This window comes from Nicotiana tabacum, chromosome 9 (assembly GCF_000715075.1).
Source record: "Nicotiana tabacum cultivar K326 chromosome 9, ASM71507v2, whole genome shotgun sequence".
Taxonomy (NCBI): Eukaryota; Viridiplantae; Streptophyta; class Magnoliopsida; order Solanales; family Solanaceae; genus Nicotiana; species Nicotiana tabacum.
The window spans coordinates 125,981,429-126,005,585 of NC_134088.1; the positions used below are offsets into that span (position 1 = coordinate 125,981,429).

At 36.2% G+C, this 24,157-nt stretch overlaps 2 protein-coding genes across 2 annotated transcripts; one reads left to right on the top strand and one right to left on the bottom strand.

Moving 5' to 3' along the window:
• The first annotated feature begins 5,964 nt into the window (after positions 1–5,964).
• LOC107783068 (E3 ubiquitin-protein ligase BRE1-like 2) lies at positions 5,965–18,093 on the top strand. Its single transcript, XM_016604036.2, has 19 exons — positions 5,965–6,402; positions 10,951–11,112; positions 11,211–11,298; positions 11,416–11,646; positions 11,810–11,977; positions 12,444–12,637; positions 12,704–12,787; positions 12,905–13,024; positions 13,102–13,288; positions 13,368–13,528; positions 14,125–14,196; positions 14,283–14,359; positions 14,938–15,132; positions 15,586–15,658; positions 15,736–15,822; positions 15,937–16,074; positions 16,158–16,360; positions 17,062–17,224; positions 17,565–18,093. Exons 1-19 carry the CDS (start codon positions 6,283–6,285, stop codon positions 17,694–17,696), a joined length of 2,655 nt encoding a protein of 884 aa, XP_016459522.1. The 5' UTR covers positions 5,965–6,282; the 3' UTR covers positions 17,697–18,093.
• Positions 18,094–18,635: 542 nt separating this feature from the next.
• LOC142164138 (uncharacterized) lies at positions 18,636–22,817 on the bottom strand. Its single transcript, XM_075221326.1, has 6 exons — positions 22,470–22,817; positions 21,564–22,382; positions 20,352–20,618; positions 20,016–20,234; positions 19,172–19,910; positions 18,636–19,072 (listed from the first exon to the last, which is right to left on the bottom strand). Exons 1-6 carry the CDS (start codon positions 22,815–22,817, stop codon positions 18,636–18,638), a joined length of 2,829 nt encoding a protein of 942 aa, XP_075077427.1.
• Positions 22,818–24,157: the final 1,340 nt, after the last annotated feature.

Here is a 24,157-nt window from a genome sequence, read left to right on the forward strand (position 1 = left end):
CCTTGTCTGTTTTCCTTTGACACAATGCTCGCAAAACTCCAAGTTGCAAGTCTTTACGCCTTTTAACAATCCTTGATTAGATAGAGCTTTCAAGGATTTTCCTCCAGCATGTCTCAAGCGCATGTGCCATAGCCTGGTTGCTTCTGCCTCTTTGTCATCACTGGATGTCACTGTTGCTGTCCCAATAACTGTGCTACCACGATAGCAGTACAGTTATTGTTCTTCCAATTGGCCTTCATTACCACTAGTGCACCGGAACATATTCTCATCACTCCATTTTCTGCAATGATTTTGAACCCTTTTGATTCTAGGGCTCCCACAGAGATGAGATTCTTTTTCAAACCCGGTACATATCGAACATCTGTTAATGTTCTGATCATTCCATCATGGCTCCTTAATCTTATTGAACCAATGCCATATGAGGTAAGAGGGCTGTTATCCGCTGTATGGATGACTCCATATTCTCCTTCTTGAAAATTCACGAACCAGTCCTTGTTGGGACACATGTGATAACTACAAGCCGAGTCCATCAACCATATGTCTGATGATGTTGATAACTCTGTTGTAACTAATGAGAAGTCTGAATCATCACAATTAGCTACATTTGAATCCATAATGGCCTTTCCATTGTTATGTCTGGCTTTATTCTTCAACTTCGGACAGTCTTTCTTCCAGTGTCCCTTTTCTCGACAAAAGGCACATTCATCTTTGCTGGGTCTAGATCTCGACTTGGATCTTCCCTTCTTAGTCCTCGTTTGATTTTGAGGATGACCCCTCACAATTAGTGCTTCTCCTTCTCCGCCCTTCTGTTTTTCTCCCTTTCTTTGTTCATAGCTGTACAAAGCCGAACAAACTTCTCTGAGAGAAATTTCGTCATTTTCATGGAGTAGAGTAGTTTCAAGGTGCTCGTACTCATTAGGAAGTGACCCCAACAACATCAAGGCCAAGTCACCATCATCAAAAGTTGCATCCATATTTTACAAATATGTGACCAACTTATTGAAACTGGTGATATGTTCATTCATTGTGGTACCAGGAATATAGGTGAAGCGAAACAGTCTCTTCTTCATGTACAATTTATTTTGACTGTTTTTCTTCAAAAATTTATCCTCCAGTGCTTTCCATAATTTACTTGCAGAAATTTCCTTTGTGTATGGATATTTCTGCTCTCTAGCAAGGTAGGATCGAATGGTACTGCAAGCAACTCGATTGATAATTTTTCAATCTTCTTCTCCAATAACATCTGGCTTCTTTTCTTCAATGGCAAGATCTAGCCCTTGTTAAAAAAGAACATCTAGAACCTCGCCTTGCCATATCCCAAAATGTCCTGACCCGTCAAAAATTTCTACCGCAAATTTCGCATTTGACATAATTCTTGTCATAAGCGAAGATGCCAACGATGACGTATTATTGATACTTGATGTAGATTCTTCTTGTTTACTGTCTTCCATTTTGACACAAATATTATTTAGTAGCTGACGACACAAATCAAGATTATTTCCTTTCTGGTGTGAAAGATCAGACTAAGCTGCAACCATAGAGTATACTCAGACAGAACCTTGACTCAGTTACCAAGATAGATCTTTTCTGATGTGGAAGATCAGACTATGCTGCAACCACAGAGCATACTTAGACAGTACCTTGGCTCTGATACCAATTATTGCGGAAGCCAAATGTATATATTGTGAATGAGTCACAACTACTATATCAAAAATTATGACAACTACTAAATAATAAACAAGACAATAAGATAACAATAAAAGAACACCAGAATTTACGAGGTTCGGCCAATTTTGCCTACTTCCTCGGACACAATCAATATTTTATTCCACTCCAAAATTACAAGTGAAATAATACTAAAGAGAGAAGATACAAATGCCTTAAGAAGATAAAAGGCAAAGGAGAGGTATACTAAAATCCTAAAAATTAGGCCTCCTTTTATAAGGTGTTCAAATATTTTGTTTTATGCTGTGTTACTTTGCTGTCTAATTTAATAACTTAAATATCTTAGACCAAAAATTGAAAATATATTTAAATTTAGTGTTAAGTAAGATAGTAGGAGACTATGTTACTTTCTCTTTCAAGTGATAATAAACTTAAGAAATTCACCTCTAAATATACATATTTAGGCCGTTCGCATGTAACTTTTTCCATTGGTAATTCCCATGTAACTATTTGTTAAGTAAGGCAACGTGTGAGTTGTGACTCTACTGTTTAGAATTTTTCAAGTAATAGTATTATAAAGTGCATGGACAATTTTCATATAACTATTACGATTTTTTATCCCGTTCTCAGGACTCAAACCCGAAAATTATAGTTAAGGTGGAGCATCATATCTATCACTCCAAAATATTTAGAAATTAACGTATTTGAAAATAATAATTCATACTCGTAGGACAAAGTTTGCTAGTCAATTAATTTGAAACATTTATATATGGTATTTTTTCAACTTTATTTTTCGAAGAAAATTACTCAGTAAAGGGATCAGAAAATGAAGTTTTTCAGATGATGAGGGATAACTGATAGTGAAAGGAAAATGAGAACAGAATAACTACTTATTTTATTTTATTTTTCAAGGTCAATTTACAATCAACTTTCATCAACAAAAACAAGTTACTGATTTAATTTTAGGTTTGTTTTGATCCTATTGGAATCTGCAAGATAAGAATGATGTGATCAGTGACTGGAATATTAAGTTTACTCAACAAATTAAAATATTTGGATTAGGTTCTAATCTTCCCATTAAAATAAAGACCAAATTCCATTTGCTATGAACAATTTATACATTTAATTTATTGTCTAAAGATTGTATTTTTAATAGGGAAATGTACGCGCTCACAAATTATTAAATTGGGACAACTTAAACCCAAAGCTAAATTAGTTTTACAGTTAGTATGTGGCCACGCTTTATTTTTTAATTTATTTTTTATTGCTCAATACTGATATCGAACTCCAAATAAAAATAATATAAGAGATAAACCAGTCAATTTTAAAGCTCTCACTTGTCACTAGTGGGGTCAATTAATCAATTTGACTTTTAACATTCCCATGCCATGTAGTAATTTTCAACAATTTCCTTAAGAGTTTAACTTAAACCAATTTTATGCAAAAATTAACTTAAAGAGATAAACATTTTACAAACTTAAAATTTTGAGTTTATTAAGTCAATTTCTAAAATCATCAAACAAATGTCTATAAAGGGAAAGTGACATCAATGCTACACGAATCTATAATTGCGTGAAAGCTATCTCCCATAAGAGAAATTGTGTCTGCTAACAGCCATACAACAAATAAATAAAACCAAATACATGGGAATTTCTTCTTTTTGTTTGTTGTGAGTTGTTTTCCAGAATATGTGGAAGAAATTTTCTTCTATTTTTGAAAAACAAATTAAAAAAAAAAGACAAAAAGGAGGTTCGACAAATCAGTCCAAATCAGTATAAAAAAAAACTAATCATAATTGGACTTTAAAATTAACTTAAACACCTTTCATGCGTACCTATCTCAATTGTGTCAAAGGTGTTCAAGATGTTAGATATCTTCATTAAAAGTAATAGTTGATCTACGTGCTCTGTATAATTTTTTTATGAAAGATATTCAACTGACCGCCCTTAGTTGTTAGTAACTATGCTACTAATCATGGTCTAATAGTTCTAGTAAAAGTCTTGTACACGATAAGCATGAATTTGATTACTAACTTGTTAGGTTTTGTTATGCTATCTCTTTGTGACGAGAAACAGTGAAAATAACAATTCTACGTCAATGAGTTTTAATAATCGTCTATTCAATCGATTAAATTATATATAATCGGCAGATATATAATATATGTATATCTTTGTATTATATATGTATATATGTATATAATCAGTGTCCAGTCTATGTACACCGGCTAGGATAAATAAATAATAAATCTGACCGGCTATTTGAATAAATATCCCTTCATTAATTTGTGAGTGGCCATTTGATGGGCCATTTCATTAGAATAACTAACCTAAATAGTCGTTCATCTAATCGCTTAAATTAAAAATATTAAGATATGTATAATGTATGTATAATAATTATAATATGTTTGTATAATCGCATATAATCAGTGTATAATCTACATATACCGGCTAGAAAAAATAGACTAATTAATCCGTACGGCTATTTTTTGTAAAGATCCCCAATCTAAGTGACCATTTTATGGGCCTCTAAAACAAAATACTTATTGCCTTCTTGGGCCCAACTGGGCCTATAGGCATTCTTTGTGCAGCTCTTGCAAAATTGGGTGCAGATTAAGCCCAACCTTTCGACCCCAAAATAGGGAGAAATTCAAAAATAGCCAGATTTACAAGTGGTAATTGAAAAATAGCCATAATTTCAAAAGTAATCAAAATTTAGCCACTTTTCATGTAAAGATAAATCTGAACGAAAACACTATTCAAAATCGAAAAATATTATAGCATAATATATTGGAGTTCCAATATAATATATCGGTCCAACATAATATGCTGGAAGTTCATACACATGTGCTCCAATCTCCAGTATATTATGCTGGAACTTTTCGCGTGTTGGAGTTCCAGCATAATATGCTGGAAGTTCATACATAAGTGCACCAATCTCCAGTATATTATGCTGGATCGGTCCGTGTTGCACCAAAATAGTTTCTATTTTTGAATGATTTTGTAAATGCTGGCTATTTTTGAATTACCAGACCAAAAACTGGTTAGTCCGTGCTATTTTTACCCCAACATAGGATCAATGTCTTAGCCTATTAGAAGAATTTGGAATTGGTAAGTATAAATGATAATTGTGCGTAAGACTAATATCTAATGATGGGTAAGAGATGGAAAATAATGTTTTACTAATTAGCAATTACTACGATAGAATTATCAAAATTTGACTAATTGATACATACAATAGTTTTCACAAGTAAGTTTTCTATGAGGCATGATCATTGAATTTTAAGATAACTAACACGAATCTATGAGATTGAGTTGATTTGGAATTTAATTATTGTGGCTTGTTTATTATGAAAATTTAATTACAAGGAGAAAAGAAAAGGTTAAAATTGACTCTTTTCCTAAAATTGAAATCCTTTCCTTGATTTTCATAAGGTCACTAACACAAAAAAAATAATTTCTTATCCTAATATTATGTAGCAACAATATCCAGTCAAATATTTCCTCAATCTAAATAATTTGGAAAGTTTTTCAATTTTTGTTATTTTTAAGTACATTCTATATTAGCAAAATATATGGCAACAAAAGGAAAATTATATAAAGATGTGCATAAAAAGAAATGTTATTACACGCACATACCAAATATGTATGATTTATTTTTTTGCCCCTTTGTTCTTAATGATTTTACAAAAGTTAGCAAGAACTTAATTTTCTTCACTAATGTCAACAAAACAAATATCATTGTTAATCTGAGTTTTCATAACTTCTATAATTACTTAATATAGCCTCATCATAATCAATTAATTAAAACAATTAATATACTTCTTAAACAACCGGTATTAATGTATGTTAGCTAAATTAGATGCTAATCTTCTAGTTCTACAATTAATTTGTCGTCATCGCGATATCGTACGAAGTACAAAAGATTGTATCGCTGAATCAAATAATAAAAATCAAACTCACGGATTGTATACAATTTATACTTAATTTACGTCAATATTCATTTATCTTTGAATCAATCATATAACTAGTTCTATTCGTACTTCGAATCACACATACTATATTTCTAAACTGCAAGTTAGCATGCAACAACTGAAAAGCCGTTATTGCTTGTTGCTTGCAGACTGAAAAAAAATCTATTTTTCGCGATAATAAATCACACTCTTCATATAATGACTCAAATATGAAGATTTCAATAATCCATTTATAACCAAATTTGGAAAAAAGATAAATAAGGCCCAAAAAACTCTTTTTCAAAAGCCCGAATCAACTATATAAAGGCCCAAAATATTACAAACTTTTCAGTTTCTCCAACTGAACTACTTTCTTTCTCATCACATCGGGCGTACACACAAAAGCACAAAATACACACACACACACACAGTTCCTCCATTTTAGTGACCTTCTCTTCTTCAACCCCACCACCCCATTAACCCACCCACCCCAAAACAATCCTCACCCACTTCCCCCTTCTGGGTTTTATCAGTTTTTATCATTTTCTTTGATTTTTTTTCTCACAAGTTCCCACCTTAAACTTCAAGAATTTGGAAAATTTGAAGTCTTTAGAATTGGAAATTTTGATTCTAAAGTTGGGTTCATGAAATTAATATCAAAGATTTAAATGGAGAATTCTGCTGCTGCATCTGATGAACCTCAAAAGAAGCGTCCTCATCTCAACACTGTTTTAATTTCCTCTCCAACTATGGCTCGCCATTCTAAAGCTTCTTCTGATAATAAAACTGTAAGCTTTTTTCCTTATTCTTTAATAGCCACAATTTATTATTGTTGTTTTTATGGTTATTTCTGTAACTGAAATTTTTCTGTATTTTAGCTTAGTTACCTATGTTTTAGGGTTCCATAGTTCAAAAAAGAATAACCTTTACATATGCGGTTCTAATTATTTTAGCACGAGGAGATAAAAAACTTTGTTCTTTACTTTATTTGTTGATTTTTAACTTAGTGCTTTTATGGTTATTTTTGTAATTGAAGTGGTTGTATTGTATGTTAGTTTAGTGACATATGTTTTTAGGGTTCCATAGTTTGAAAAAGAATAACCCTTTTCATATGTGGTTCTATTTTTTTTAGCATAAGGAGATATAAATTGGTGTTCTTTATTTTAGTAGTTTGATTTTTAGTTTTAGTTTTTTGTGAAAAGGCTTGTTGATCTCATTTGGTTGCTGACTAGTTTTCAGTTTTATGGATGAATTAGAGTGGTAATTTATGCCATGAGAATCGACGTTTGTGTTTTTGCTATAAAACCTAAAGTTAGGGCTTTATGAGCGATAAAGTTGTGATCTTGATGAGAGCTTGTTCAAGGATGATCATTTTGTTGTATGGATGATCCATTGGGGTATTATTTGCTGTAGTCGGCAAGTGATGCAAAGCACACCCAAGGGCCATTTTTAACTTAATGCTTTTATGGATCCATTGGGGTATTATTTGCTGTAGTCGGCAAGTGATGCAAAGCACACCCGAGGGCCATATCTTAAAGGTCAATGTCGATGAAGGTGGAATGTAAACCATGGCGAGCTAGGTTCGAATCCTAACTTAGGTAGAAAAATGAAGTGTATCTTTTTCCACTCCTCTAAGTCTAGGTGGATAGAGTTACCTAGTACAAGTATTGGTGGGAGCATGCAGGTACACACTGTGATAATCGAGGTGCGGAAAACTGACTCTGATTCCAAAGGTTTAAAAAAATAATGGAAAAGAAAAAGAAAAAGAAAAGCACATCCCTAGCTATTGGTCTTAAGTTACTTATATCGAAAGAGTTGGTCTTGATATCAAAAAGGAGTTTTATTAGGTTGTGCCTGCATGGGTGTTTTCTCTCTCTTGAGGTTCTTATACCGGATACTATCTCTGTTGGTCTTAGTTGTTGCCTTATCTGAGTCCTATACATGTGCTTCTTTTTTTTGTTCGATGTTTTGAAGGTTGTGGTTATTCTAAATGTTGAACGTCAAGTGATTGTTGTTTTATAATAACTTGGGGAATAACTGCGATAAGTAGAATGATGAAAGGCTCTCTCTCCCTCTCCCTCGCTTTTATTTGTCTGATAGAGTGAAAAATCTTTTACACAATGATATAGCTTTCGACATTTTAAATTTTGTGGGACTAAAGTTGTAGAAGTTACAGTCTCAAGGGGATGACCTAACAGTCAAAAGATGAAGTAACAAGTTTGGGAATAAAGGTTTGAACCCCAATAGAGGCTATATTAAGTAATTCTTCCTATTTGCCCAAGTCTTGGTAGGTGAAATTACTCACTACCCGCGTTTTACGGGTGCCCCTTTGGATTCGGTGAGGTTCACACAAGCTGACTGGAGAGTGCCATTACTGAAAAAAGTTGTACAAGTTACGGATGTACAGAAGCGTCTATCTTAAAGATTCCTTTTGGTATTTACTATTTACCGAGTTGTGCATCCTTGTTGATCGCTATTAATTACACATCTATCCCATACTATTAATTTCCCTCACCTTTTGTATAAATGTACTGCTAATCCACTAGCAGCTCAAAGTGACTTTCTGTTAGAAAACTGTGAAATGCATCATTGATTCATTGTTTCGCTAATTGATTTTAACTTTATGGTAAGAACTTCTCAATTAAATACAACTGAATCAAGTAGTCTTTGGTAATGCGGTTTGGTGAATATAGAGCAATAACTGATAAAGGATTGCATATTGTTTAATCTTCACGTGGAAAACTTTGCCAATTTCACTGTGCCAGTCAATTGCTTTTGCTTATGTTGTGATAGTTGGGTCAGATAACTGAGCTTATATTGCCCAAAATAACTTGTCACTCGCCTTTGTGTGATTGTGAATCCTACATATGACTGGACCTGCCATGAATTACTTCCCTTTCCTAGTTAGATAGATGCTATTGTTTTTTTGTGTGTAATTATTAGCAAGCCTTTATTATAAGATGTGATTATTGTGAACCTTAAGGGGGTGACTTTTAAACTACTTATGCCTTCTTTAACTAGTTGCTAAGTTAATATGACGATAGGTGCAAAATGCCAAAAGAAATTTGCACTATTCTGCCGACTTAGAAGAAGAGAATGGAAAGAGCTTCAATTAAAGATGGATGCTATAAATGGAGGTTGATTTTCTTCCGTTGCTTCTTCCTCTCTTTGGCATGTTCTTCCTTGTCCTTATCCTCTCAAATGTACTCTCCTCAGGTCTCCGGTCTAAAAAATGTGAACCACCATTGAATATGTTCCACACGGTTTTCATTTTCTGCAAAATATTATCCATTCAACTAGAAGAGCTCAAACATATATAGGCACCTAACAAGTCTGAAAATAAAACCTTCAAAATAGTTGAAAGAAATCGTCATTAATCATCACTTTAGTAGCAAAGCAGATATTAACCCTATAAAAGAACACAAAGCTTGGTCAATATTGTGTGGGCATGGAGAAATGAAACTTCTGAACAATTGGAGGACGTCATTCACTTCTAGTTTGTGTACAATTACAATCTTGTTTGGATGAAACTAAATCACCATACATCTTATTTACCTTTATTTTGGATCAAATCAAATTTAGTTTGGCGAGAGAGTTGTAGCAAGTACTCGGAGTAAGAAATTTTCTCTTTTAGCATTTCAAAACAAATGCGTCTTTCGTAGCCATCATACCAAAAAAAGGAGGGAGCTATGAACATCAAGGACTACAAGCCTATAAGTCCAATGGGAAATATCTACAAGGTAATTTCTAAGGTGCTTTCTAGTAGAATAAAGAAGGCGTTGGATGAGACAGCGTGTGCCTCTCAGAATGTATTCGTGGAAGGATGACAAATCTTAATGCAACTTTAATGGCAAACAAAGTGGCTGACTCTAGAAGGAAGCAGGGAGAGCCGGGGATCTTGTTGAAATGGGAACTTAAGAAGGCCTGTGATCGTGTGAACTGGGAGTTCCTGGCTTTGTAATGTTGAAAACGGGATTGCAGAATAGGTGGCGGAATTGAATTTAGTTCTGGTATCAACGGTCAGATTCTTGGTCTTAGTGAATGGCAGAATTAAGTTCTGGTATCAACCGTCAAATTCTTGGCCTTAGTGAATGGCAGAACATGTAGTTCTTTTGGTAGCTCGAGGGGTTTGAGACAAAGGAACTGTTATCTCCTGTGCTATTCATTTTTTTATGTTAACATATGTAGGTAAGTAGTTATTCCGTCCATTTTAAAGTAATAAAATTTTGATTTGATAGAGTTATCTAGAAGGTTGAACTTTAGTTGAGCTGATTTAGATATGAAATTTTCCCTGTCTAAAATAGTAAAAATTATTTTGAATTTCAAATTTGGGACATCTGCGGACAGGGTGGTTTTGATTTGAATATCTGCCTTTTGGGGAAAATCCTGCTCACTGTGTCACTTAATTATCTGATTACCTTTTTTGCTTCCTTCAGTCAATAATATGAATGTCTTGTTCTTTAGTTAAATTTTTGATGGGGCATATCTCAATTCCTTATCAGCAGAAAACTTACTAAATCTTGTGATGATAGTGACAGTAATAGGACTATCATGGTTAGCTTGTAAAAGTTCTTCCTAGAAAAGTCTAACATAATTCACCATTAAAAAAATCTAAAAATAAAAATAAAATCAGCAAGAACTTTATTGATAGAATCTTGCACAAATTCTGTTTCCTTTAGACGCATCTGCTGCAAAAATACAAGAGTGCATATATGTATATATATGTGTGTTCCTGTAATGCAGAGAAGCAACATTCTTATATTTGCGTTTATCACTACTGGTCAATATATGCTCATATTTGTGTAGGGATAACCCAATTTAAGAGGTAAAGTAACATATCCTTGAGAGTAAAGTGTTGCAGATAAGTAATCTGTATCAGTAGTTGCATTTGGCTTTGTGAAATTACATTTGTCTAACCTGATGTACAATGTTTTCCTCTGCTTTTTCTTAAGAAAACAAATAATTCTTGATGCACAAAAATTACATGATAGTATTTAATTTGGCAAGAATGTTAATGAGAAATTCCATTTTCTTTGTTATATGTGGATGAATTGAAGGTATAACATGGGTTCCAAAAATGTTTAAAACTTTTTTGGATAATCGAGAAATCTCCGAGGGTCAATGGCGCACGGTTCGAAATTCAGTAGATTATGGGTCCACCTCTATACTTCTCCACTTAAATACCAGGCTTTTGTCCACCAGGGTACGAACCGTGATGTGCGCCTAACCCACACATGACTCACTGCACTCTTACAACTAGAACAAAGCCTTAGGGGCCCAAACATGTATAAAATTTAATAAAGATGGATAATAGATTGGGTTTCATTTTTTGGCAGGTTGATGCTGCAGTTCTCCATTATCAAAATCAAAAACTAGTTCAGCAGTTAGATGCACAGAAACATAAGTTGTATGATCTTGAAGCCAAAATGAAAGAATTGAGGGACAGACAAGCTTCTTATGATAACTTCTTGGTTAAGTTAAATCGAATCTGGAATCAGGTAACTTCTTTAGGTATCCTAATGGTGTGGTGATTGACCTAAATAGCCTAACTTGTGATTTGCATTGGTTTGATGGTCTTCTAAATAATTCCATGTAGCTAGATGATGATCTGATTCTCCTTGGAGCATCCAGTGGTGCAGATCAAATTGCTTTGAAGAGCTTGAATCATCTAGATTATTCTCGAGGTTGGCTGTGTATAAGTGAATTTGGGTTTCTTTATTATCCTTGGAGCTCAATATAGAAAAAGATAAGCTCTTTTGCATTGTACTGAGAATAACTCATTGATTTCTAATAACATGTAGGTTCAGTTCCATCTTGTCCTGCGGAGGAAATGTTCCTGTGTAGGGTGTTGAAAACCAATGCTATTCCAGGCAACGACAATGCTGGATCCGTTTTGAATATAAGAGAAGCTCTTGATCTGCGTCATTCTTCTACTCTTGAATTGATGAAATCGTTGGAAAATGCTATTGATGCTCAGCGTATTAAAACCGAAAATCTTACTCATGTTTTGGAAGGAAAGCCATCAGCAGAAGGTTGGGAGCCTGGAAAGACCTTGATGTGGTCCTACTTTCCCCCCTCCCCTTTTATTCTCTGATTTCTTTGCAAGTGTTAGTTTTCTTCAGAATTTATTTTGTTACTGTCTGCTGCTTGAATCTGGTCTAATCTGATTATTTTACTATCATTGGAATTTTTCAGATACTGTCATTCTTTTAAGTAAGATCGATGATATGATGAAAGATGAGGCTAATTATCTTCGTCAAGTAATTGATGTTCTTCATTTGAAACACAAAGAATATGCTGATGCAATCGAAGCTTGTAATCAAAGCCATTCAGTGGATCAATCTGAGTTAAAGCGCCTTGAAGGTATTTGCAACATTCCTTTATTCCACACGTGAACACAATCTTTTAGCTCATACACATACATTTGTGAAATCTCTCAAGTACAATCAGTGCTATGAGTTACAGATCAACATTGATATCACCCCCCCCTTGGGCATATGTATGTGGCTGTTCAAATTGATATGTAATGTTTAGCTTTAACCATTGTGTATGATGGCATAGATGTGCATGTCTATTTTTCAGCTCATACATGTACCTAATGTAAGGTATTGAGTACAATCAGTAAAATTAATTAGCATTGCGAGTTAGAGTTCAACTTTGATATCAAATTGATTGGTGTTTGGTATATGAATTTCAAATTGGAGATGTAGCGTTTAACTTCAGGCATTGCATATAATGACATGGATGTGAATATCTATTTGTATTGGCTAACGTCTTTTGAGCAACTGCCACTGTGCCTTGAATACGTGTCTTTTGCTAATGGTAAAAGGTGAGCTGGAGGAAAGCATGTCAGAACTTGAAGATAGTAGAAGGAAGTTAGTTACGCTGAAAATGCAGAAAGATTTGGCAACTGGGGGGCAGGTAACAGTTTCAAGTGCGGTAAATGGTAGTATGTCGCCAGAGAAGCCTACAGACCGAACAAAAGGTGTGCGGGAACTGAAGGAGTCTATAGAAGAGGCAAAGGTACCGTCACTGTAACTTACCCTGTGGCTTGCCTATGCACATTTAAATATGATGTTTTGATTGCAGGCACTGAAAGAGGACCGCCTCTCTGAGCTTCAAGATGCCCAGGAAGATAATCTACATTTGTTAAAGCAGTTGCAAGATCTTCAGGTTTTCACCAAGAGTCTCCTGGATTCAGTTTTTCAAAATTTAAAATGTAATTGACATTATAATGCCAAGTGCATCTATATGTCGTGAGGCTAAATTGTGATTTTTCTAACCATACAGAATGAACTAAAGGATGACAGATACGTGTCTTCATCTCGTGCTTATACCTTACTCCATGATCAACGTCACCATTGGAATGCCGAGGCAGAGCGATACAAAGCTCTGACAGACTCTCTTCAGGTTAAGCTACATTACTCGTCATTTCACATTGTGGTTAGATGGTACCTGTTGTCGTCTTTGCTTATAATTAGATTCAGGCTGACAGGTCTTTCATCGTGCGGAGGGAGAAAGAACTGCTTGTGAAAGCAGAGGCTGTGGATTCAGCAAGGAAAGCAGTTGATAACTCCGAGTCAAGGATTGAGGAATTGGAGCATCGCATGCACAGATGCATTATTGAAAAAAATGAGCTGGAAATCAAAATGGAAGAAGCAATCCAAGATGCAGGTCGGTGTATTTTCAAGTCAGATTTTTTAGTTGGTATGTTTATGTAATAATCTGCTTACTTGAAGGTAGAGTTTTGTAGGAAGAAAAGACATTAAAGAGGAGTTTCAGGTGATGGGCTCTGCTTTATCAAAAGAAATACAAATGATGGAAGCTCAGCTGAATCGTTGGAAGGAGACAGCTAAGGAAGCTGTTTCCTTACGTGAAGAAAGACAGTCATTGGAAGCTTCAATAGGACGAAAGGTTTGGTTTTGGTGCCATAATATGATTTATATCTTATTACTTCTCAGTTAATAAATAGGAAATCAGTTTCTTAACTAGGAAAAAAGCGATTGGGGTGTCCATTTAGATAACTAATGGAGGATCTTTTGGAGAGCGTGTTACATCAATGCTGCTGTTAAATCTTTGTGGAATTATTTGCCTTGTGATCTTGTGTTTTGGGTTCTTTGAGTTTCTTTTGGGTGGGGGTGGGGTTTCTTGGGGGGGGGGGGGGTCTATCACCAGAGTGTCCCTAGTGAAAGGTCAAAGTTGTAAACCCCACTTGTCTCTGGTTTCCCTTGCCCCTTCCCCACAAGCACCCAAAATAAAAATGAAAAAGGGAGCTGAAAGAATAGGGAACATACAGATTATATTTCAAGTGATTCCATTTTTATTTCTGAGCCTTTGTGGGCACTAGCCAGAGTTGCCTGGTACCTGTACTGGTGGGAGATAGTAGGTATCTGGTAGGAATTATCGTGGTGCGTGTAAGCTGACTTGTACACCATCGTTTTGGAAAAAGGCAGATGTTATTTCAAGTAACTCCATTTTTTATTCTGAAATGGTTCAACTTCTTGTTGTAGGCTATTGAGCACAAAGACTTGATCAATAAATGTGCTCACCAGACTGGGGAGATCCGAACTCTAAAGGAACTTGTAAGTTCTTTAGCATAGACCTTTCCTTGTTCATTACCAAGTTCTGTCCTTGTCATTACAAGTTACATACCCGAGTCTTCTTGCAGGCTGAGAAGATGCAGAGGGACAAACAGGAACGTCAAATATTCTTGGACATGCTTGGCCAGCAAATCTATGATAACCGGTAGATTAATTTAATTTCACTTCTTGGGATTTAACCTGGAATAAAATAGAAGTATCTCTGGGTCTATTTTATTAATCGTGTAATATAAATTTCTAGAGAACTTGAAGTTTCAACTCTTTGGTCTATATACATATACGTGTGTCCACGTACACACACACACACACGCAGACAGACATATACACGCATATATGTATGTATGTTGTATGTATGTGTTATATATATATATAACATATTTATGTCCTAGTGTTCTATTGGTTGTCATATGTAACTAGAGATGATGTGAAAATGATTAAGTGGCAATAAACGATCTCACGAGCGCATTTGCGAATCAAATTATTTGGGGATTGCAACTGATATAATATTTAAAAAAACATTTGTGGAGGTTGCAAAGATTGGTTCCACTTTGTCAACTTGCAGTATTTAGTTGGAGACGAGTAGAGGGGTTGGCCCATTATCTGTCGAGTTTCAAACCGTGTGCCAACAGGCGCTCGGGGACTTTCTCAGTTATCAAAAAAAGTATGTTTTCACTAAATTGGTTGTCTCCTGTATTCACAATAAAACTTTGACCACTTTGCTAGAGACATAACGGAAATCAGAGAGTCGGAGAAAAGAGCTCACGCACAAGCTGAAATTCTGAGAGCTGCTTTGAATGAACATGATTTGGAATTGAGAGTGAAAGCTGCTAATGAAGCTGAGGCTGCTTGTCAGCAGAGGCTTTCCGCTGCTGAGGCAGAAATTGCAGAATTGAGGGCAGAACTGGATGCTTCTGACAGGTTCCTTTCTCTGATGCTTGCTTCTAAACTTATGATGCATTTTCTGGTTATCATAATTTGTGTCTTTCTGGAATGTCTAGAAATGTACTTGCGTGAAAATCTTGTGCGTCACCCTGCTGCACTAACAATAGTTGGCCAGTCTATCAAATGCCTTTTATCTTTTTTGACAACGGTGGTGTCCGTCCAGCTTGCGTCCACCTCGACATGTATATATCTGCTTTAGTCAACACCTATTTAGAAATAAAAATAAGCAGCAGAAAAAACAAAAGTACTAGCAGTAGGTATCCTGCTACCAATATATGCCCACATGTATATGTCTGCTTTATCCAGTGTGCATCCATCATCTATTTAAAATCTAATAATGATCTTGTGCGTATCCAATGTTGATCAAGCTTAGCAATTTATTAGACACACTTGTTTTTATCCTGTAACCATATAAGGTTTTCCTTGCAGAGGTGTTTTAGAGCTAAGAGAAGCGACAAAAATAAAAGAAGGGGAATCAGAAACTTATATTTCCGAGATTGAGGTACTCAACTGGATGCGTTTGTTACAATTTATTGCATCACTTTCTTTAGCCTTTCTTCTGATCTATTTACATTTTAGACTATTGGTCAAGCCTATGAAGACATGCAGACACAGAACCAACATCTTCTCCAGCAACTGACAGAGAGAGATGATTATAATATAAAGGTCTCTATTATTATATTTCCCTTTATTACAATGAATATTCTACACGCAGTGGTCATTCATAGAAAGTGATGCAGTTGACCTGTAGTCATGTTTACTTCTGGCTTTCAAGTGCAGTTAGTTTCTGAGAGCGTGAAGATAAAGCAGGAACAAAGCTTGCTTCTCTCTCGGAAGCAGGTATCAACAGCAAAACTTCAAAAGGCTAAAACATCACTGGAATCTCTGAAAATGAAGATGGCTCAAAGTGAAGACCAGGTAGCCTTTTGCCTCTTTTGTGGCATGTAGAGGTTTTATTTGGAATTGTTTGTTCTTTTCTCAACCATTATAATATGTTGTAGATGAAAGTTCACATCACGGAAGCTTTAAGTTATATCCAAGACGACAGACATCTTGCAGTCACCCTGGAAACTGCTAAGCGAGAATTGGGAGATGCTGATAAGGAATTGAAGTGGCTGAAATCTGCTGCTTCCTCCGCTGACAAGGAATACGAACAGCTCAAGAGAAAGTTGGCCGAAATAGGGGTGGAGCTGGGAACTGAAAGGTGATATTCTTTTCAACAAACTCTTTTTATTACCCCCCCACCCCCCAAAACAAAAATCATGTGTACGGTAATGTGTTCGGTAAGACTTAGTAGTTTAGTTTGCTATTTAACAAAATTGAGGTTGAATGTAGACGACTTAGCCTTATGTGGATAATTGTTCTTTAATCTAATGTCTGTTGTACAATAGACCCTTGTGGCGTAACCGGTAAAGTTGCCGGCATGTGACTAGGAGGTCACGGGTTCGAGCCGTGGAAACAACCTCTTGCAGAAATGTGGGGTATGGCTGCATACAATTGACCTTTGTGGTCCGGCCCTTCATCGGACCCCGCGCATAGCGGGAGCTTAATGCACCGGGCTGCCCTAATCTAATGTCTGCTGTAGAATGTGAGCTAACGAGCGATCTGCTGGTTGCCTGGCTTTATCTTTCTGTTGTACATCTTAAGGTTAATTATAGCTAATTGGAGCATGGATAAAACATGCATTACTGGTCTAAAGGTCAATGCTCTGTGCACAGGACTTTTTGGACTGGGTCCTGAATATAGTCTATTCAAGTCTTATGGATTCAGCTGTGTTGGAATTTAGTATTTGCATGCATTTCTGATGTTATAGAATGTTCTTGCTCATGAAGAAAAATAATATGTTTGTGCATCTGCTATGAGTTCTTTCTTTATTCAGATTTCATGAAAATTTTGCTAATCTAGGAGTGAGAAAAAGAAGCTTGATGAAGAGGCAGTAGAGTTGAATAGAACTGTTGATGAGTTGACTTCTGCAAGTGGCGAGGCTGCAGTACAAAGACTGCAGGATGAAATCAATGATTGCAAGGCTATTCTAAAATGTGGAGTGTGTCTTGATCGGCCAAAAGAGGTGTGTACATGTGTTCCTTTTTGCTCCGGAAGTGGGTAGTCTTATCTGGTTGAATACTATGCCGCAAGCATATATTTTTTAATTCTAGTTCAGGATACTCAGTTCCCTTCTCTATTTTCGGGTAAAGGTTGACCACGGGAGCAGGGTTTCTTTTGTGAATATTTGGTGTATAAATGGCTCATAGAACCACTTAGAGCTACCTTGTATATGTATAAAGATCAAAAAGCCATATTGGTTTTGTAAATCTAGAAATGGCTTCTTGTAGGTATAGAGTTCGGTTATTATTTATTATGCGCTAGCAATGCTTTGAGCCTGATTTTGTTCTTTAAATATTTTGCAGGTTGTAATCACAAAATGTTATCATCTCTTCTGCAATCCATGTATCCAGAGAAATTTAGAGATCCGTCATCGTAAGTGTCCTGCTTGTGGAGCTGCTTTTGGACAAAACGATGTTCGTTTTGTGAAAATCTGACCAAACTCTGTCAGTTGCAGCTCGCTGAACATGTACATTATTGCGTTCTCTGAGGGTGTAGTTCGAGAAGCCTACTAGGTGCAGAATTCATACCCTTATAAAGAAGAAAGTGCTACCTTTTATTTTTTACTTTCAATTTTCTTTTTCCTCCCTTCAGGGTGCGCCCATTTTTTCTTTCTCCACATCTCTTTACTCAATATCTCTTTATATAGTCTTTTTTTGTTACCCACATCTCTTCTCTTAGTCTCTTTATGTAGTCCTCTTCTTTTTTTCTCCACATCTCTCTCTCTTAAATTCTTGATTTAGCAGGTCTTCTTTCAGTTGTATTTTGTTACAAACAGTGTAAAGCTTTATCATGTAGTGAGTTTTTTTTAATGGTATTGAAGGATTATTACTATGTAGCTTAGTTAGATGGCAGGTTTCTGCATGTCATTTTTGTTCTTTTCTTTTTCCTTTTGGCAGGCTTCTATATGTTCCCATTTGCTCTTGAAGTTTAGCAAAATATTTGTATAAACAAAGGATATTAACAGGTTACATTTGTGGTGTACTTAATGTGATTAGTTAGCCATCAGAAAGGGGAAAAAAATAATGTCATAATACATAAATAGGCCCTCAAACTTGGCCTTAGCTGGTAAATATGTCTCCAACTTTGGGTGTGCACAAGTAGGTACCTGAACTTGTCTCCACTTTGTGTGAACATCCTGAATCGAACAGAAATTTAGGAATAAGTAGATTAGGGTTTATGTGGAATATTTGAGAAGAAGAAGAAGTGAGATACAATGACTTATGGCTGAAAATTTGATTAGGCATTGAGCCCTTTTTCTATTTATATGTAGCCCTTTTTACATATAAGTGCCATTTACAAAAGTGGCCAAAACTAAGCAAATTATCAGAAAAGAAAGAATGGCTATGTACAAAATAAAATAACCGGCCCAGACATTAAGTCTTCCTTATTGGGCCTGAGGTTAAGTAGTCAGGTAGCCCAACACTCCCCTTCAAGTTGGAGGGGGAGAACACCTTCAACTTGGACAAGAATGACTGATGGAGTACACCAGTGAGAGGTTTGGTGAAGATGTCAGCAAGTTGATTAGAGGTGGAAACATGAAACAACTGGATCAAGCCATCCATTAACTTCTTTCTGACAAAATGATAATCCACCTCGATGTGATTGGTTCTCTCATGAAATACCGGGTTTCTAGCAATGTGAATTGCAGCCTGATTGTCACAAAAAACAGAAACAGGATAAGAAACAGGAACAGAAAGGTCAGGAAGTAGCCTAGTGAGCCAAGTTAGTTCAGCCACCATTTTACTGAGTGCCCTGTATTCAGCCTCAGCTGATGAGAGGGAAACAACAAGCTGTTTCTTAGATTTCCATGCTACCAATCAGTCACCCAGAAAGACACAAAAACCAGATACTGATTTGCGAGTATCAGGACAAGCTGCCCAATCACTATCAGAATAAGCTGTGAGTGTACAATCAGGAGAGTTAGAGTAGAATAGCCCAACATCAATGGTGTCCTTCAAGTACCTCAACATGTGAAAAGCAGCAGTCATATGAGGCAATCTGGGAGCTTGTAAAAACTGACTTAAGTGTTGTACACCAAAACATAGATCAGGTCTAGTGTGAGTCAAGAAAAGAAGCTTGCCAATTAGACTCTTGTACCTTTCAGGATGGGCAAACAACTCTCCAGAATCAGCCTTCAACTTGGAATTCAAATCCAAAGGAGAAACAACAGAAGACACCTCCAAACAGTTATACTCTTTAAGTAAATCCAAAACAAATTTTCTCTCATTTAAGAAGACACCATCAGGTGAAGTACTGACCTCAATCCCCAAGAAATAGTGTAAGGTACCCAAATCTTTTATCTTAAACTCATTATCCAAAAACTTCTTAAGAGCAGAAATTTCAACAAGATTGTTCCCTGTCAAGATGATATCATCTACATATACAGTAAGAATGAAAATGTCACCAGAAGACCCTTTGACAAACAAGGAATAATCATTTAAGGAATGAGTGTACCCTCTTGAACATAAAGCTTGGGACAACTTTGTATACCATTGTCTAGAAGCTTGCCTCAAGCCATAGAGGGATTTCTTTAGCTTCCATACTAAGGGGGTAGATGAGGAAGAAGAGGAAATGGAATGGCCTGGAGGAAGCTTCATGTAAACCTCCTCATGTAAATCACCATGAAGGAAAGCATTATTCACATCAAGCTGAAACAGAGACTAACCATGCTTGACAGCAACAACTATAAGACATTTAACAGTGGGCAATTTTACAACAGGTGAAAAGGTTTCAGTGAAATCCACTCCCTCCACCTGTGTATCAAGCCTTGCTTTATATCTTTCTATATTACCATCATCTCTATACATTATTTTATAGACCCATTTACACCCAATAGGTTTCTTCTCAGCAGGTAGTTCAACAATATCCCAAGTATTATTGGCATCTAGTGCCTCAAACTCCTTTCTCATTGCATCCTGCCATGCTGGAATAGGTGCTGCCTGAGCATAGATGTATGGTTCAGATTCAGCAGACTGAGCATAAGAACAAGAAAAAGAGTCAGAGAGCTGACACTTGTAGTCTTATAGATAGGATGGAAGATGGTGTGGTCTGTTAGATCTCCTTAAAGGAGGGGCAGGAGGTTCAAGAACAGGAGGAATTGTGCCAGGATTGAAAATAGGGAATTGAGTAGGTGAAGCGGGATTGGAAGCATGAGGAGAATCAGGAGTGAGCAAACAAGTAGAAGGTGCAGCTTGAGAAATAGAAGTAAGAGTAGTATCATTGGTAGAAGATAATGCAGGAGGAGATAAGGAGGGACTGTGAAGATGAGCTTCATCAGTAGGTATAATAGGAGTAGGTACAGGATTGGTAGTGTCACTAAAAGGATCCAAAGCAGTACTGGGAGGGAGAATAGGAGACTGTGTGGCAGATGATGAAGAAAGGGAAGATTTATCAAAGGGAAACACAAGCTCATGAAAGACAACATCTCTAGAGATGCAAAATTTGTGAGTATCTAAACAATATAGTTTGTATCCCTTTTTGGCAAAAGGTTATCCTATAAATACACATCTCATGGCCCTTGGTTGTAGTTTATCCCTTTGTGGAATTGGGACAATTGCAAATCACAAACAACCAAAAGATCTTAGGTGAGAATAAGATGGAACTTTTCCATGTAATATTTAAAATGGTGATTTGTTGTTGAGTAATTTGGAAGGAAGCCTATTGATGATGTAAGTGGCTGTTAATAGGCAATCACCCCAGAATTTGAGTGGTAACTTAGACTGGAAGAGAAGTGCTCTAGATGATTCAAGCAATGTTCTATGTTTTCTCTCTATCACACCATTTTACTGTGGTGTGTGAGGGCAGCTGGTTTGATGAATGATGCCATTATTAGAAAAGAAGGAAATGGCTATGTGACTGGACCCAAGTTCTAATGTATTGTCACTTCTAATAGTTTGAACAATCATATTAAATTGAGTTTTGACCATGAGAACAAAGGCTTTTAAAAGAGAAAAGGCATTACTTTTAGACCCCATTAGGTGAGTCCAAGTAGATATACTAAAATCATCCATAATTGTCAGAAAATATCTACAACCAGAGTAAGTAGGAGTGTGATAGGGTCCCCAAGTGTCAACATGAATGAGTTAAAAAGGTGTATCAGTTTGAATGCTATTGTCAGGGAAAGACAATCTAGTTTGTTTAGCCATGGGACATACATTACAAGGAAAATATTATTTAGGAGAAACAGAAATAGCAGAAATAGTTTTCATTCTCACAAAAGGAACATGTGCAAGTCTTTAGTGCCAAACAATATCCATGTCATTTTGAGAAGCTTTATTACAAGTGGAAATGAAAGTATTTACAGATGTGAGATTGTGAACAGAAAGATCAGAAACTAAGCTGCAATAGTGAAAGTTTTCAGTAACAGAGTTCTGTGGGAGAGATGTTAAAGGCAACTCTGACTTGTAGAGTCCATCATCCACTCTACCAAGCTCCAGAGGCTTCTTCAGAAAATGGCCCTCGATAAAATATCCAATATGAGTGAACATAACTATACAACGCAATTGTTGTACTAGTTTATTCACAAATATTAAGTTGTGATGAAAAGAAGGGACATAAAGAACATTGTGCAAAGTGATAGATTCATTTAAAGAGTAAGAGCCTGTACTTGTGACCTTCACTTTATATCCATTTGGAAGGGATATAAGATAGGGGATAGTTAAGGGAATTATATTGAAAAAGATATCCTTATTTGAGGTCATGTGATTAGTAGCACCAGAATCAATTATCCAGATTAATTTTGTAGAGTTGTTGGTTTGTGTCAGCATACAAGAACTAGAACCAGACACCATAGAATCAGACAACAATATACCAGCAAAATTGACAGATGCCATGATATGAGGTGAAGTGACAGAATCATATAGTTGAGATTGCTGAAGCAAATTTATCAACTGGGTATACTGTTGCTGTGTTAAACCAGGTACTGCAGACCTTTGACCCTCAGAAGGCACAATAACACCATTGTTGTGATTGGAAGTGAGGCCAGAAAAATGAGAGTTGGAATCAGTGGGAAATTCACTCTCTGCAATCACATTAGCTGCAACTCTCTTGCCTTTGGTAAACTTGAAATTAGGAGAAAACCCATGAAGCTTGTAACACTTATCAACTAAATGCCCGGGCTTCTTGTAATATTTGCAAAAAAGATTGCTCAGGTTCCCTTTAGACTGGTCAAAATTAACTCTTTGGGTATATTATCTTTGAGGCTGAACCAAAGGTGCTTTGTTGGTGAGGCCAAACACACTAAAAGATGCAGACTCAGAACTAAATTGTGAACCAGGATTCACTTGCCTTTGTTTCTCATCTTGTAGCAAGATGTTATAGGTGATATCAAGTGATGAGAGCGGTTGCATCATCAAAATATTACTCTTAACCCCAACATATATGTCATTCAGACCCATAAGAAATCGGTGGACTCTAACCTCTTCTTCCTCTTTGAGAAGTTCAGCTTTAATGGGACATGCACAAGCATTTATTTTATTACTACGCATTACCCTTAGTCCATCCCATAATTTCTTGAGTTTGTTGAAGTAGGAAGCTATGTCAACAGCTCCTTGCATAGTGAAAGCAAGCTCTTTCTTTATTTCAAAATCCTTGGTTCCATTGACTGTCCCATATCTTTTATTTAATTATTCCCATATGCTTTCAGCAGTTTCTGAATATTGAACACTCTCAGCAATTTCTGGAAAAAGTGAACTAGTCAGCCAGGAGATAACCATATTATTACATATGTTCGATTGTTTAATATGTGGAGAATTTTCAGCAGGTTTGGGACAAGTGCCATCTACGAAACCAATTTTATTCTTAGCAGATGAGGACACAATGACGCTTCTTTTCCACCCACCAAAACCAGTACTAGAAAAAGGTGTGTGGACTAAGGAAATTCCAAGTATATCAGAGGGATGGAGAAATATTAGATTAAAGGGATCGATGACATTGTTGTTACTAATTCCTTCAGTACTACCCATTGTTCTGAATACACTAAACACAGATAACAGAATGATAACCCTCAGACTTCGAGGAAGAATCAACAACGTAATTGTAACAAAACTCAAGAATTTTTGAGAAGAAATGATATTACCAAGCTCTTTTGCAATCGAAAAGAGTACGGCCTTGACAATCACGAGTTGAGGAGGCAAATGAAGGCTAAAACCCTAACTTCGAAAATGGAATTTGAACTCTAGCTCCAACAACTACAGTTACCGGCACGAAACTAACAAAACCTCAAATTGACTCAGGTATTAAAGATATAAATCATAAATCGAAGAGGATTCAAAAGGAAAACCGAAGAATGAATTTGACGAAAAAAATAATTTTAGATTTTTTTCAAAATTGAACAAGGGTACCACCGCTCGATTCAGCGTGATGAGATCAATCAGGATCCACGCTCTGATACCATGTGAACATCCTGAATCGAGCAGAAATTTAGGAATAAGTAGATTAGGGTTTATGTGGAATATTCGAGAAGAAGAAGAAGAAGTGAGATACAATGACTTATGGTTGAAAATCTGATTAGGCATTGAGCCCTTTTTCTATTTATATATAGCCCTTTTACATACAAGTGCCATTTACAAAAGAGGCCAAAACTAAGCAAATTATCAGAAAAGAAAGAATGGCTATGTACAAAATAAAATAACCGGCCCAGACATTAAGTCTTCCTTATTGGGCCTGGGGCTAAGTAGTCAGGTAGCCCAACACTTTTTTAGTTGAATGCTCCAACTTACAAAATAACCATCTAGACACCTCCAAAATTTATATGCCACGTCAGTGTCATGTCAGCATTTGTGTTTACGTGTTCAACTTTATACAGGTTAGAGGTGCCTACTTGTGCATCCCTAAAGTTGGAGGGCATACTTGCAGGCTGAAGCCAACTTTGAGGGCTTGTTTATGTATTTTGCCA

Excerpts from the sequence above, each read along its gene's own strand:
- LOC107783068 (XM_016604036.2), top strand. The coding sequence starts at position 6,283 with ATGGAGAATTCTGCTGCTGCATCTGATGAACCTCAAAAGAAGCGTCCT. Across the intron at positions 13,529-14,124 it reads AAGCTTCAATAGGACGAAAG|GCTATTGAGCACAAAGACTT; the intron begins GTTTGGTTTTGG and ends TTCTTGTTGTAG. Across the intron at positions 14,197-14,282 it reads TCCGAACTCTAAAGGAACTT|GCTGAGAAGATGCAGAGGGA; the intron begins GTAAGTTCTTTA and ends GTCTTCTTGCAG.
- LOC142164138 (XM_075221326.1), bottom strand. The coding sequence starts at position 22,817 with ATGCAAGGAGCTGTTGACATAGCTTCCTACTTCAACAAACTCAAGAAA. Across the intron at positions 20,235-20,351 it reads ATCCTGGCACAATTCCTCCT|TCTGCTGAATCTGAACCATA; the intron begins GTTCTTGAACCT and ends TCTTATGCTCAG. Across the intron at positions 19,911-20,015 it reads AAGCAAGGCTTGATACACAG|CTTGATGTGAATAATGCTTT; the intron begins GTGGAGGGAGTG and ends TCTCTGTTTCAG.